General features: G+C 40.0%; 1 protein-coding gene across 9 annotated transcripts in view; it reads right to left on the reverse strand.

Annotated features, from left to right (window-relative positions):
* The window catches only part of SULF1 (sulfatase 1), a 181357-nt gene that overhangs the window by 52479 nt on the left and 114371 nt on the right, over window positions 1-14507 (reverse strand). For 6 of the 9 annotated variants that reach the window (XM_071554381.1, XM_071554379.1, XM_071554380.1 and 3 more), the window contains 3 exons: window positions 13435-13494; window positions 12881-13114; window positions 7186-7425 (listed from right to left, as the gene is read on the reverse strand). In XM_071554381.1, coding sequence (XP_071410482.1) covers window positions 7186-7425; window positions 12881-13052 — 412 coding nt within the window. In that variant the 5' untranslated portion in view covers window positions 13053-13114; window positions 13435-13494. The remainder of the gene's footprint in view (window positions 1-7185; window positions 7426-12880; window positions 13115-13434; window positions 13495-14507) is intronic. The other 3 variants (XM_071554385.1, XM_071554386.1, XM_071554382.1) reach the window with 1 other exon arrangement.

A 14507-nucleotide genomic window follows, 5' to 3' on the forward strand; every position in this document is an offset into this window, starting at 1 on the left:
TTTTTGTCCAGATTTGTGGGTCTTTCCCAGTTGCTGCCAGGTTTACCATTGCAACCAAAAAGATCATTAAAGATTTTCTAACTCAGCAGTTGCAAAAGGCATTAGCCTATAACTTGATACAGCAATTGTTAGCCTGGGTGATGTCTTTAACAAAGCCTATATTATGGGCCAAGCTGGTAGCAGTTTCCAGTATTGACGTTGTCCGACACTTCGATTATAAGATCCTGTTTTCAGCTGCTTATAACTCTTGTATAGTTGGACATAAATTTTCCACACTGGCTGTCTGCCTCAGGCTGAATTTTTTGAAACTTCTTAGCCCAAGCAGTAGTCATCTTTGAGAACTGCAGTAATGGAAAAGGAATTAAACCTAACAAACATCTGAAAAAAATTATGTGAGATTTCATTTGATAGCACTTTTACATGCTCTTCACTGAGAGCAGGAACTCTGTCAAAGACATGATGGACTCCCTGTTAAGGAGATGTCTATTAGAATCCTTTGAAAAACACCCTGCAATTTGCATTTGCTGGAGATCAGGACACTTCAGGACATTATTCCCTTTCCACCTGTGAGTGGTGTCAGTAGGTGGGATAAAGTTGATTGAAATGCAGAGGGCAGGAGGTGACCAGATAAGGACAAGCAGTCTAGGGAATGGCAGGAAATCCAGCAAAGGAGCTGAGAGGGGGGAAAAAGCAGTGGGGGGTTGGGGGCCCAGGACTTGAAATGTCAACCAAGAAACTGGACAATGAGTGCAGAAAGGAGAAAAAAGCTGACTGACAAGAGGGGTGGAAGAAGCAGATTTGCTGATCAGGCTGGGAAAGGAGATCACTAATGGTAAGCAGTGGGAACAGGACATGTCTGTCAAGAACTGACTGGACCAGGGAGGGGAGGGACGAAGTGAATGACTTGAGGACAGACGAGCAAGGGGACAAGGCTCAGAGCAGAGGCCAAGGTGATCTCTTCCTGGGCCAGAAAACCGAGACGGGAAAACTGAGGAGTGGACACTGCTCTGCCTAACAGAGTAGATGAAGGGAGCGAAAGTGCTTTGGGAAAGCAGGGAGGACACAACAACGTCTGAAAGGACTCCTGAGCCTCACTGGTACCTTCCTTTCATCAGACATCTGAAAAACTATAGCTGCATCCTCAGCTCCATGTATGCGATAAAAACCCACTTTGCTTAGTTTCCCAGCAGGTGAGCTGTTGAGTGTTGCAGCGGGGATGGGAGACCCCCATCCTTGTGGATGACAGCATCATGTCTCTTGATGGAGCTAGTGCCTCTTTTTAAACTGAGGAAATTTCACCCTCCAAGAAAAGCTACATTATTATGTAGTTAAAGATTATAATTTGGCCATGTGAATGAGAGATGAAATGTTTCCACAGACAATGTTCTACCCAGGTTTTCCTAAATGAAGCACTTGAGTACATAAACTTGCTAAAAATCTTTTAGTCTATGGTTTTTGGTGTGATATTTAATAGCACAGAATTCTGCTTTAAGCGTAAGTAGGCAGATATGCTGTGGTTTTTGCCGAAGTCCTGGACAGAAACCAAAAAAGTTTCACTTCACATGATACCATAGAACTAGAAAATCCTGCACATTACCCTTTTTGGCCTTTTTCCTCTTCTACATCTCACTTTGTGTGGACTATGTGCATTTATTCAGCATATTTTACTTTTATTTAGATATGTTTCTGTTGACTGAAAGTGCAAATTACTCTGAAAAGTGTTGCATGTTTTTAATTATTTAAACATTTCCATATTAAATTATGTTTGATGCTTCCCAGATTCTTTTATACCAATTATCGAAGAACCTGGAAGCTCAGAGTTCTCTCTCTTTTTATTTTGACTTTAGAAATAATCTGAAAACTAGGACTCATTCTCTGCTCACTCATTCACATATTCGGCCATCCTCTCTGCTTTGAAAGGGTGCATGAGGCAGGATACAAATTAGGTCACTGAAACCATGCAGATTAAAAATAGCATGTGCTGGCAGTGATTTGTGCTGTAAGGCTGTGAACAGGAAACACACTGACTTTGTCTTCAGAGGTAATGTATTGTCTGCCCACACCTTCAGAAGGCATAGCTTTTGCTCCCTTTATGAAAGATTAACTTGTCCCTGTGCGGCACAAGTGAATGGTATGCAGTTTAAATACTCCTTAGCTTTCAGTCTCCTGTCATCTTTGTGTTTCATTAGTTCTTTGGTCAATAGATTAAGAAATGTACCCCTGCGTGACAGATGTCAATGAATATGCCGATGTGTACTGCTGAACACATTAGCTAGTTGTCAACCAAGTGACCATTTCTGTTCATCACTACACAGAAGTCTGTGACAAATGTCAAAACATGCCAGATAGGGGCATCGTGGTGTCCAGTTACTTCCTAAGTTTTGAGTTTTGCAAATGCAGCCATTTACGAATTAATGTTTGAGCTGCTTAACTTTGCTACACTAACATTTTTGTTCCACAAAAGGTGGGGAATGACATCAGAACACTCACATGCATGAATCTTGAATGTTATTCTAATCAGTTGATGTATCTGAGCAAGAAATAAAATTGCCTAATTTGGTGATCCCTGTCCTTTCAGGTGGGATTCCATAAAGGGAGAGCCTGGTCCTGGTGTTGGCATGATGCTGTGAGGCTGTCAGCAGCTGCTGAGCCAACACAGACTCCCATTCTCTCCTGCACAGTTACACTGGCTGGGAAGGGCTAAGAGGAGTGAGGATTAGAAGGTAGTAATTCTACAAAGTAACATTAAGCAGAGGGCCTTGAATGCATAGGCATGTTAAGTCAGGGTAAAAATTTTAAACTTAACATTTCTTTTCTTGAAACTTAAGCTGATAAAAATGTAAAATCCTGCAGTATACAAAGCATGACACACTATGTAAGACCAAAGTATTTGTTATATTTATGTCTTCTGGATATTGACTGCTCTCATGTGATGGTTTTGTCTTCTAAAATACTAAGATTATGCTTGGCTACTTCTCAGTTATTAAGACATAGCACGATTCTCCTTTCCTACTGGAGGAAGCCAAGGTTGAGGTAGCGGAATCCTGGGATTTTCCTTTGTGTTTGTGTAGGTGAATGGCAGTGGGAACAGCCAACAGAAAAGAGCACTCCTGAGAGGCAAGACTACATGTTGTAGAACTGGGACAGAGTAGGACAGCAGAAGGTAAAGAAAGCGTAAGACCGAAAGAACAGCAAATAACCAGCCAGTACTTCAGAAAGCGCAAAGCAAAATTTCTAACTACTGCATCTAATAATCTTACAAATTAAATTTCTAAATCTAAATAGATGAAGTGATACCTACTGACATTTAAAACTATGAAATGAAAGAAAACTTGTCAAGCTTTTCTCACAATTTCTAGAAAATTTGGAAGTGAGTAACTCTTCTTCCTCTCTAGTATGAATAGCTGGAACCTACTGAATTAAAACAAATGTCTGATCTCCTGAAGCTCTCCAGAGTTGCTTTGTTTTCCACCTATTTACTGTGTCTTCCCTGCTATTTGCTAAAAATTCTAGTTTAGTATTTCCAATTTTGTGGACTTTCAACAATCAAAAGATGTGCAGTTGGCTCACTGCTGCCTTAGCATACAGCTTGTGATTAAGGGAAAACTGTAAACATTGAAAAAACCTTAATTATTTAGGGTTTTTAAAAACGATAATTAGAAGCAAAAGTGATATTGGTTTGGCAGTATGGTTTCTGAATATTAGTTGCTCTGATAGTGTCCAGCACAGTTCCTGCCTATGATCTATGATTTAGCACTAATGTATAATCTTCAAAAAGGGATGTTTCCAGGAAATCCAACATTGCCATTATGTCACATCAGAGTAGAAGAGTAAAACAGAAAAAGGAAAGAAAAAAACCATTCTGTTCTTTGTCAGATTTTCCCAGTGGGCTCTAATTATAACTGCAGTTTATTAGAGCACATTTCAGACCTCTCTCTAAATGGCCTGCTGTGCTTGTGTGGAGTCCTCGTGGCTTCAGCAGGACTCCCCTCATAACAGTCTGCCCACATGTGATCAGTTGCAATACAAGGGTTTAGTTAACGCTGCAGCAGGTTTAGACAGTGGGTGCTTTATAGATATTGAAAACTATATGGAGTGAACAGAAGTGAGGAAATTAAATAAACAGTCCCCCACCCCTTTATTTCCACTGACATACATAATAATTTGATCCTATGCAAAAAGTAAGAGTTAAGTTCTCACAACGTCAAGAGTACCAGGTATTGTACACTGTCTCATCTGGACTGGAACTTGCTGGTCAAGTGCCTTATAAGGACTGTCACCAAACTGTGACTGGCCTGGGTCATTCACTTCTCCTTCTCTGTCTCAGATTCCCATTGAGGGGGTTACTGATTTACTCTCAAACATGTAGGAATGCACAGGGTAAGTGCCCATAACATCTGCAAATCAAAACAGAGTCGTGACTAGCCTGTGTGGGGTGTAGCCACTCTCTCTCCACAATTCCCTCATTTTCACTCCCAATTATTTTTGACTCCCAGGTATTCTTGAGTCATTATAATTTTACAAAACTTTCTGGCTGTGAAGTGTAGATTATTACTTGGCTGGAACACTTTTGATGACTTTTTAATAAGGCAACAGTATCCTTGAAAAATATAAGATCTGCTGCTAATTAAGCTGCCACCTCAAAAAAATAACTGTGGCTTAATTAGAAGGTAGGCTTATCTTACAAGGAATTAAAAAATAAATCTTTGGGGCTGTAGTATTTTGGGTCAAACAATGTAACTTGATCAGAATTGAAAATTCATACAAGTATTTTCATTTGTTTCCATTTTCTTTTACTCCTTCCTGCTCTTTATTAAAACTCACCGATTCTGACATTCTCTCTGCCTGCCTTTGGACAAGGATGCTTTTCCTTTTCCTTTCTTTTTGGCCCTTTTATCCTTTCAATGTAAAAGGGCCAAGTCTGTATTTAATAGACATCTTCACATGCCTTCGTAACACAAGGCAGTGCAGAAGATATACCCAAAGCAGTGTTTACCTGCAGAAGGGCAGAGAGGGATAGTGACAGAGCTCTGTCCCTCACTCTGTCCAGTTTATGGGTGAAGCATTCAGTTGTGCAAAGCTTAGATGACAAATATGTGAGATACTACTTCTTTAAGAACATGAAAGCAGGGTCCTGCATTAAGCAGCCATACATCAAGCAGAAAGGATTTCTGAGACATAAGTCATGAGACAAAGCTTGTATTTTAGGTCAAACTCAGCATCTTTTCTAGCAGTGATTGTCAATTCTCTTCCCTCCTTTTCTTCTTCAAAGCCTTGATGCTGACCCTTATGCAGGTTTAGCAGTACTGTACTCAGATGGCAAGTTCACTGAGACCAGCTCAAAAGAGACTGAAGTACTATTCAGCACATGGATCAGAGCCAACACCACATCCAAAATAAGTTAAAGATTTGTCTGGTTTTGCTTTTGACACAGGAAGCAGAAGGTCTCCAGAACTACAGATGCAGAGAGACAGAAGAAAAAAGTGAACTGTCTGAGCGGTGAAGAAAAGATGGCAAACAGGCAGATAAGTTTGAGGCATTGGATATTGCAGCATTAAGAGATTTAGGACGAGTAGACAGCATGGAGACATTCACAAGCTGTATGTTTTGAAAGCAATTCATTCTTGTGCCTAAGCCGCTGATAGAAACAAATCTCTTTGCTGCCAGTTACATTGTAACGAAGGCAGTTGGCACCAAAGTCTGTGCCTCCTTGGGTCCTGTAAAGGGGAGTCTTTGTAGCTGAATGACACTTCTGGACAAATTGCACTCTGATGACCTTGCACAACTCCGGTACCTTGTGAAAAGGAAGTCAGGCTGGAGCCTAATGTGTCTACAGATTGAATCTTAGGGGATAGGTGATGCAGAAATGAATTGGGTTTTACATCAAGCCTAAGCACAGACGAGAGGAATAAGAAGAGTTCTTTGTAGACAGGAAAGGGATCTCCTGACTACGGAAAACCACCAGGAATTTACAAGAAAACTATCAAATCTTATTGGTGCACAGTAGAACAATCCTTCTTAAAGGCATGTTTCTACTCCTTTTCAGAAAATGTAAATGAAATATCGCCCCATGGCAAAGTTTAAATTATACCATTCACCTTGTTTCTCTTCCATGACAGGCACTCCACTCCTGTGAGGTCTTTGGCACCAGTCCCCAGCCTGGCCCTGACATCTTCTTCCATAACTGTTAGCAGCTGTCCACAAGCAGGCCATAATACTAACCATAATCATGTCTGGAACTGCCAGTTCAGACCCACAATGCCACTAAAATGCACCTCTTTCACAGTAGGTGTAACTGCCCAAGCAGCTTATTTCCCATCTGGGACATCCAAATGTGAAAGTATGCTGCTTCACTGCAAGTGAGTTTCTTTACCTGGCTGTTACTGCAGATGTGGACTAGCAGGCAGTACTACCCTCCCTCTTCATAACATTCAACCTCTGCTCTGCATAGCCAGTTTAGGACAATAATTGCTTCTGTTGTGATTTAACCCCAGCCAGGAACTAAGTATGATTCAGTTGCTCACTTACTTCCCACCTCACATCTCAGCTGGATGTGGAGGAGAATAGGAAAGTAGGTAAAACTCATGGATTGAGATAAGAACAGTTAATTGAAATAAAATATAATAATAACAATAATAATGACAACGAAGAAGGAGACAACAAGAAAGAGAGAAATAAATTCACAAAAACTCCCAAACCCCTAAGTGATGTACAATACAATTTTTCACCCTTCATTTATCAATATCCATCCAGTTTCCAAGCAGTGGCCACTGGTCAGCCTTCCGCACAGTTTACGTACTGAAAATGATGCTATATGGTTTGGAGTATCCGTCTGGTTGCTTCAGATCAGCTACCCTAGCTGTGTCCCTCCCAAATTCTTGTGCTTCTCCAGCCTTCTTGCTGGCAGGGCATGACAAACTGTAAAATTCTTGATTTAGTATAAATACTACTTAGCAACAACTAAAAATTTTAGTGAACATACTGAATCAAGATTCAGTGATCAAGATTATTCTCATGCTAAATCCAAAGCACAACATTATACCGACTATACCAGCTACTAGGAAGAAAATTAACTCTACCTCAGCCACAACCCAGGCAGTTTCATTTTAGGCAGTGATTTGAGACCGATTGTTGAACATGTCATCTTCACTTTAAATGAAGAGCTACTGTTGATTTGCCTCTTACCTGTTCTATACCCAGTGTTATTGAGATACACAGCGAAGGTACGTGGCTCATGAGTAGCTTGCCATGAGGGAGAAGAGCAGTTTTCGTTGTTGGTGTATATGTTGTGGTTGTGCACATATTTCCCAGTCAGCATTGAGGAACGCGATGGGCAGCACATCGGGGTTGTTACGAATGCATTGATAAAAGAGGCTCCTCCATTCTCCATAATCCTTCTGGTTTTATTCATCACTTGCAATGACCCTGAAAAAAGAGGTACTGATCATCACTGTGTTGCAAAAAAGTTTTTGAATATATTGGCTGTTACAATGCTATTAAAAGTAAAGTATCAATGATTAGTTTGCATTTTAAAATTAATGTGTGTTACTCTGTAGGTTGGGTAATTTTAAGAGAAAAGATCAGATTTTTATTGTATCACCAAAAATATTTTACAGGATTCAGGATAGGATAAGTTCTTTTTTCTCAGGCTTCAAAACAAAGTTAAAATATGGACTAATCTAGAAAGCTGTTAAAGCTGTATCAGATTTATACGTCATTAGTTCTTCAAATGTGCCTGTAGGAAAACAGTATGTTTCACAGACTGAATTATTAGTCAATATACATGTAAAATATGTAGACTGCTGAGATTGGCAAAGAAAATGTTAATATTCTTTCTATTTTATCAGATGATTGAAGAGAGAGAGAGAAAGAGAGAGAGCAGTGGGGTAAAGGAGGGAGTGAGAGATGGAGGGAGGAGAAAGAGAGAATTCGGTGGCAGTTTTTCTAAAGGAAAGTTTCTGTGGACACAGGATCAGCATTTCTAGCTCTGATACTAAAGCACCATGCTCAAAATCAGTTTTTTGGGAGAAATATATATGCGAAAACATTGGCAAAATACAGAACTTTTGTTAAGAAATTGTGCTAATACTGTTTAAAGAACAAAGACATTATCTTTGTGAACAGCAAGGTGAGAGAGGCAGGGCTTGCAGATTTCTGACTGCAGAAAGGCTGAGCAGCCCCACACAGGGTCTGTCAGTATTTCCTGACAGCTGTCAAAGTTTGTTCTTTCTGTTATTCAACAGAGCAGAGATTGAAGGGTGAGGGTCAACTGTGGATATATCAGTATGTGCCCAGGAAACAAATTGGTCAATTGTCATACTTGCACAATTTTAGTAGTAATAAAAAGGTTTTTGGAATTTTACTTTATTTTCTTTTTCTCTGGTTTTACAATTAATTTTGCACAGTTGACAGTCATTTTTTTACATTTAAACCCATTGATTCCACTGACATAACAAAGAGTTTTTTCTTGATGGTATTGTTTGTTTTGCCTTAAAATCAAATTTAAAAATATTTTAAAGCAATTGATGGCTGTAAAACCACAAAACTCCCAATGAAGTGCAAATTCACATGTAAGCAGTAAATACTACAAATTCTCTTACTAGTCAAAGATAAGCATGCTCTGTTTTGCTTTTGGGCTAAGGAGCCAGTGATGAATATGAAATCTTTTGCATTAAAAAATTTGTTTAAAAAGGGGGAGAAATAGTAGGCTCTTCAGCATTTCACTGTGAAATGCCAGGGCCTATGTCCTTAAGGATACATTTAATACTGTGCATGTAAGTCACCATCTTTTTAGACTCTTCCCCTTTCACAGCCCTTATTTTCCAAATGCAAAACATCTACATTTGTGCTTTCCTGAACCCCATGTACTTAGGGATATAGAGAAGTAGGAGAGTAACTAAGAGGTCCCTGAACACAAAAGGTCTCCATTTATGTAAGTGGGAGCATTTCACCAAGTTGCTGAGTAAAAGACAAATGACTGTCCTCATTCTATTTCTTTATCTTTGACCCAGGCTGACTTTTTCTGGTTTTGTTTTGTTTTTGTTTTTGCCATAGCTCTTCCATTTTTGAAAAGTCACAGTTTATGACTGAGAACTCTGCTGTAAAGTGCTTTGTGATGCTCAAACAGAAAGTGCACTATTCAGGTATCCTAATGCATGGTAATTGCAGAGCTGATCTGAGCTTTTCTGCCTCCATGTAGTATAAATTAGTAGCTGTTAGAGCACTTCCTTATTCCTTCAGCTTGTCAGCCCTCTGCTCCTGCAAACCTGCTGTTTATGAGTAACTTTTTAGCTCCAGGTAAGCACTTACTGACACTGATAATAGATTTAGTCCCTCTGGAAATTCTGGAATAGGCACTTCAAAGCAGGTGAAACTTCCTTATTTGGAAAACAAAACACTAGCAGGAGATAAAACTTGCTGATATAATCCTTTGCAGTCTGTAGTTCTTCTCACAGCTTGTGCTCTTTACCATCTGGCCCCCAGTCTTCAGGGCATATGTACTCATGCGCTGTCTGTCAGCAGGACACTCATGCTCCATGACTGATTGGTGGGAGCATCTGAGGGGAACCAGATAACTGGGAATGGCCACTTTGGACACAGAAGATAGTAAGTTTTGTCAGGAAAGAAATGCAGTGCCATTTCTCAGTCTATTCTGAGATAGATATCCTAGTCTATCTTCCATCAAGAAATATGTTTGGTAATCAAGGTTTCATATCAAGTCTTAAAGTTGCCATGGATTTTCATCACAGGTGGCCATCTCTACAAAGGGATAGCTAGGAGCACCTTGTCTTCATGTGAGTTGTATGCAAGGCCCCAGCAAAGTAATGGACTTTCTCATATCCCCATGTTTTCAGCCTATGTTTTTTAGTGCTTTAGTTCCAGTGAAGATGGAAAGCAAACCAGGCAAATTATGCCTGATGTGATGTATCTAGATGATGCTGTGATCTCTTCACCTAGTGCTCTACTCAGTGGATGATTTATATAGATTTTCCTGGGTGGTGCATTAGGCTGTAAACAAGGGTTAGAAACACCAGAATTACCAACATATTAATTAGTTTTTATTTCTTTCTGACACTATGCAAGATACTATTTACAGTGAATATTTTAAGAGTGAATGGGGGTTCATGTTTTGAGATACTAAGGTGTGCAAATGATAAAGAGAATCTGGAGGACATGAGAAGAGATTAGAGTGAGCAAAATGTTGGACTGAACAGAGTGCAGACCTGACTCAAATAGGAGATGGGGCCACTGCCCTAAGAGCCTCAGTATGTTGTCTCCATCATGGAAATAGTTCTGGGTTCTGGGAGGTGGTGCTTTGCCTTGATCAAGTTGCTGATTTACCTCAGTATTGGGCAATTATTTCTCTATCCTCAGGATCTTGGTGGGGGAAAGAAAGTGCACAGGGGCACAATTTAACAAGTAACTTCCCAGCTTTAGAGCCCAAGTACTTGCTGAGTTTCTTCAAGAGCTGTGGGCCAGGCTGCTTCACACCACATAAGCAGCCATCCACCAGCCGATACACTTCCCCTGTGACACACTTCTAGCATAGATAGGAAGTGACTGGAGTTGTGGAGCAATTTGTGGGTTTTGTCTGATAAGTGGAATGAGACAGCATCTCTGCTGAACTTCTTTGCACTCAGCATGCAAAACTCAGATGTATGGTGCAGATCGATAGGAAGATGTGCATACTCCTATGCTTGGAGAAGTAACCAAATGCAAGCTCCCTGTCTCTTGCAGATTTTACTCTGAATAACATCTTTGTATATCATTTGCATTCAGGCAGATGAGTATTTTGGTTCAGTATTTATACATGCTCTGGAGACAAATTCTTCCTGATTGAAGTCTGTAACATACCTTAAATGCTTTTATGTTAAGGCATTCATTTAGAACAGCTTTTAGAAATGTTTGTGCTGGGAATACGGTAGCAAATAATCCATATTAAGAGACTTTCAGTGTGGCGATTTTTGGATACCAATGCCTAAGTTTTTTTCTGTTTGTGGCAGAAAGTGTTACTTCCTATTGACCTTTGGGAAAATTAAGATTTTTCTCAGGAATCAGTGAAGTGCAAGGGAAAAATTCACACATGGAAAACAGTTTGCCTTTTTTTTCAAATAAGCAGAATGATTTATTATCAGAAGTGCAAATAATGCAGTACAGTAAGTCTTGGGGCTGAATCCCGTTTCCTGTGAAATGATCTATGAAAAGCGGAAACCTGTGTCTTCATTCAACACAGTGAGAATGCATGCACACCCAGGCTATTGCTCAGCTGCCTGCTAATAAGAGCCAGAATGCCCCAAGAACATTCAGAGCAGCTTTCAAAGAGAGGAGCTCCCAGCATGAACAAAGTGACTTGCCACATCCTTCCTCCTCTTTCACCACTTGCAAACCTCGCAAGACTGAAGACAGCAAGTTGGTAACACTGTTCAGAGATGTGTGTCTGCTGACCTATCTTCCCCAGTGCCCTGGAGAAAGTAAGATCTCTCAGACTACAGAAAAGGAAGACATGGCTTGACCCTTTTTCAGAATTTTTCAGAATTACTCTAACAAGAAGAAGCATATTCCTATTGTAATAGCTGTATTTTAGGCCAAAAATAGAGCTAGGAACAGCTACTCATTATGCAGCTTGGCTAAACAGAGCAGACATTTGAAAGAGTGAGAAAAAAAGAAAGGTAAGATGCGCTCAGATCTGAAGGACTGGTTTTGGAGCTCTGCTACATAAAACATGCAGTCACAAAATACAGTTCAGCAATTATGTTCTCAGAACCCTGCAGGGCTGTGAAATTATTATTACATCATGAGAAGACAAAAATGCTATCAACTAAAAATTGCCTTTAAATCCAGACCACTTTTTGTCTACAACTTTCTGTTGTAGTATGTGATTTTTGATTCTAAGTTTCCTGGAATAAAGCAATTTTAATTTTCAATGTCATATGGCATGTTGTTTAGAAATTCACTATAGTTCCGGTAAAAATACGACTTGCATTACAAAAAAAAAAAAAAAAGCTAAGAATGCAGGATTTAATTGCAAATTCATTTGCCATTTTTTCACCTTCTTGATCTCACATCCCACCCTCAAACCAAAAATATTTGCTTGGGGGTAGCCTAAAATGATCCTCTTTCTCTCCTTGATTTTTCATTTTGGGCAGTGAACCAAAAAATCAGCTATATGCATAACTACCATTAATATCTTTCTGACTTACTTAATGTAAAGCATTCAAAGGCCTCCTGAAACACCATTCAAGTGTTTTAACTTTTTCCACCCTATGAAAAATATGTGAAAATCACTTCTGGCTAGTATGTCCAGGTTGTGCTCAGATATTTAGTATACTTCTGAAAGCAAAACTAGCATATTTTATATATATATATAGCATAGCTTCAAAGCAGATGAATTTTAAATAGTCAATAATATGTAATTCTTCATATAATGCATAGAAATATTGAGATTATGTCCTGAAACCAGACCTGTTTGCCTGCCTGCATAAACATGTCAGATGACACATGACTGTGACAAGTACATGAAGACAGAGATACCTAGGCAGCACTGAGGGATAGGTTGACCTTGTAAGGCTCAAATTTTTAAATGTTACAGAAAGCCATAACGTGAGAAAGGGCTTTTGATGCAAGTTTTTTACCTGTATGTCCATGCATGTATTATTGAATGCTTTTGTGGTGGATTTTGATAAGCATGTATTTCCTAAAGTCTATAACTAAATGTGATGAATGCTATTAAATAATATTTGTTAACTCATTTTTCAAACTTGTCGCAGACTCTGATATTGTTCCAGGACCACCAGCTTCCCTGAATTTAAAGCACTTTCTGCTTGGCGGAAATTATAAGACATATGACAAAATGTAGTAGCAAGTAATGATTATTTCTCACCTAGCTCCACATCCTGATCATCTGTGAGTACAAGGATGATATTTGGTCTGATATTTTTTCGCTCCTGCTGCACACGTCCTCTGAACCGTGGGGACTTGATGGTGGAACAGTGACTTGTTAGCAATTCAGTACTGAGCACTGCAAAGATGAGTGCAAACCAAGCAGACTTCATAGTAGTTCCAGTATTTCAATGAAAAGACTGATCCAGAAGTGCCTGAGCTCTAGTTTTCAAGCCTGTTGGGAGGAAAAAGAAATTCATTTCAAGCAATAAATAAACTTCCAGTCATACAGTGAAAGGATGACACTTAGGGAAGTCAAGCCTGACACATACCATTTAACATGATTATAAGCCACATTGTTGAAAAAGAGCTTTATTCTGTCATTTTCTAAGAATAAACTCGGTCATTTTGCAACTATGCTTTCTCAAAAATTTTTGCCTGAAGGCATGCCATTGCCTGTATTGTGCAGGCATGATTTCTGGTATACTCCTCACAGCACTCCTTCTCCTGCACCCCACGCTTCTTTTTATGCAGCTTGTTCCCTATATTCAGTACCTGGGTGCAGTAAAAGATTGCCGGGATGCAGATGTATTCAGAACATCTGTAGGAGGAGCCCTGTGAAGGAGAAAGCAGTAGGCTTGTCAGTCAGAGACCTCTGTACTGTGGCTGTGCTTCAAAGTTTCTAGAATTGTTTGTTATAGCTTCTTTCTCTGTCCTGAAAGAAAAGAGAAGAAAATTTGCATTCCCCTAGCCCCCCTACTTAATTTAACACCATACCTACTCAGGGGCTAGATAGCACCTTGTCTGCTAAAGGACAAACAGCTCATGTCACCAAATACAGGTACTTTTCCAACATTTATGGCCAGATTTACAGTGAGATTCTGAGAATAAGAGTTAATTCCAGCGTATGGCACCTACGCTATTTTAACTAACCTGCATGACAGACTAAACCCTTAAAAGCAGAGGGGAGAGCATGGCTCTCATTTGAAATCTGCACTGGATCACTACATGAAGTCATCTTCCCACTGACAAGAAAGCTCCTATTAAGTGACAGTCCATACGATCTCACCCAGCATTGTGAAGGAGCATAACCGTCCCTCAGTCAATCAACGACAGACCTGAGTGCCTCATCGATAATGCACAGTGCCTCTGCCACAGCCTCATCCCCGATACTCCGCTTCCAGACTTGGCTCAGTACATTATCAGAACCCTCACTCTGTGTCTGTCAGTCAAACAGCCTTGCTTTTGTAAGACCTGCTGCAAGCACAGAGGCTTGGCTTTGATGCAGCAGATTTAAACCTGTGGCTGAAAATAACTGATTGGTTTGGGGAGGAAGGGGTAGCCACTTTAACATTTTTGGCATTATTGACTGAAGCTCTGCAAAGCTGTCCTGTAACACAAGGGAAGGGAGGAAATATCTGGGGGCAAAAAGGAAGGGGGTGGGAAAGAAATCATGGAGTCATGCCTGTTCCCTTCAGGGTATTGACCTGCCACATACGTTTCTTCTAGTTCTGTTCTGGGACTACGGATAAGGCACGGTGATATTGGTCAATTAAAAAAATGTCACAAAACCACCAAGCCCAAGAACAATCAGCAAGTCTGCCCAAGGGGAAGACTGCATGGGAACT

This window comes from Pithys albifrons, chromosome 4 (assembly GCF_047495875.1).
Source record: "Pithys albifrons albifrons isolate INPA30051 chromosome 4, PitAlb_v1, whole genome shotgun sequence".
Lineage (NCBI taxonomy): Eukaryota > Metazoa > Chordata > Aves > Passeriformes > Thamnophilidae > Pithys > Pithys albifrons.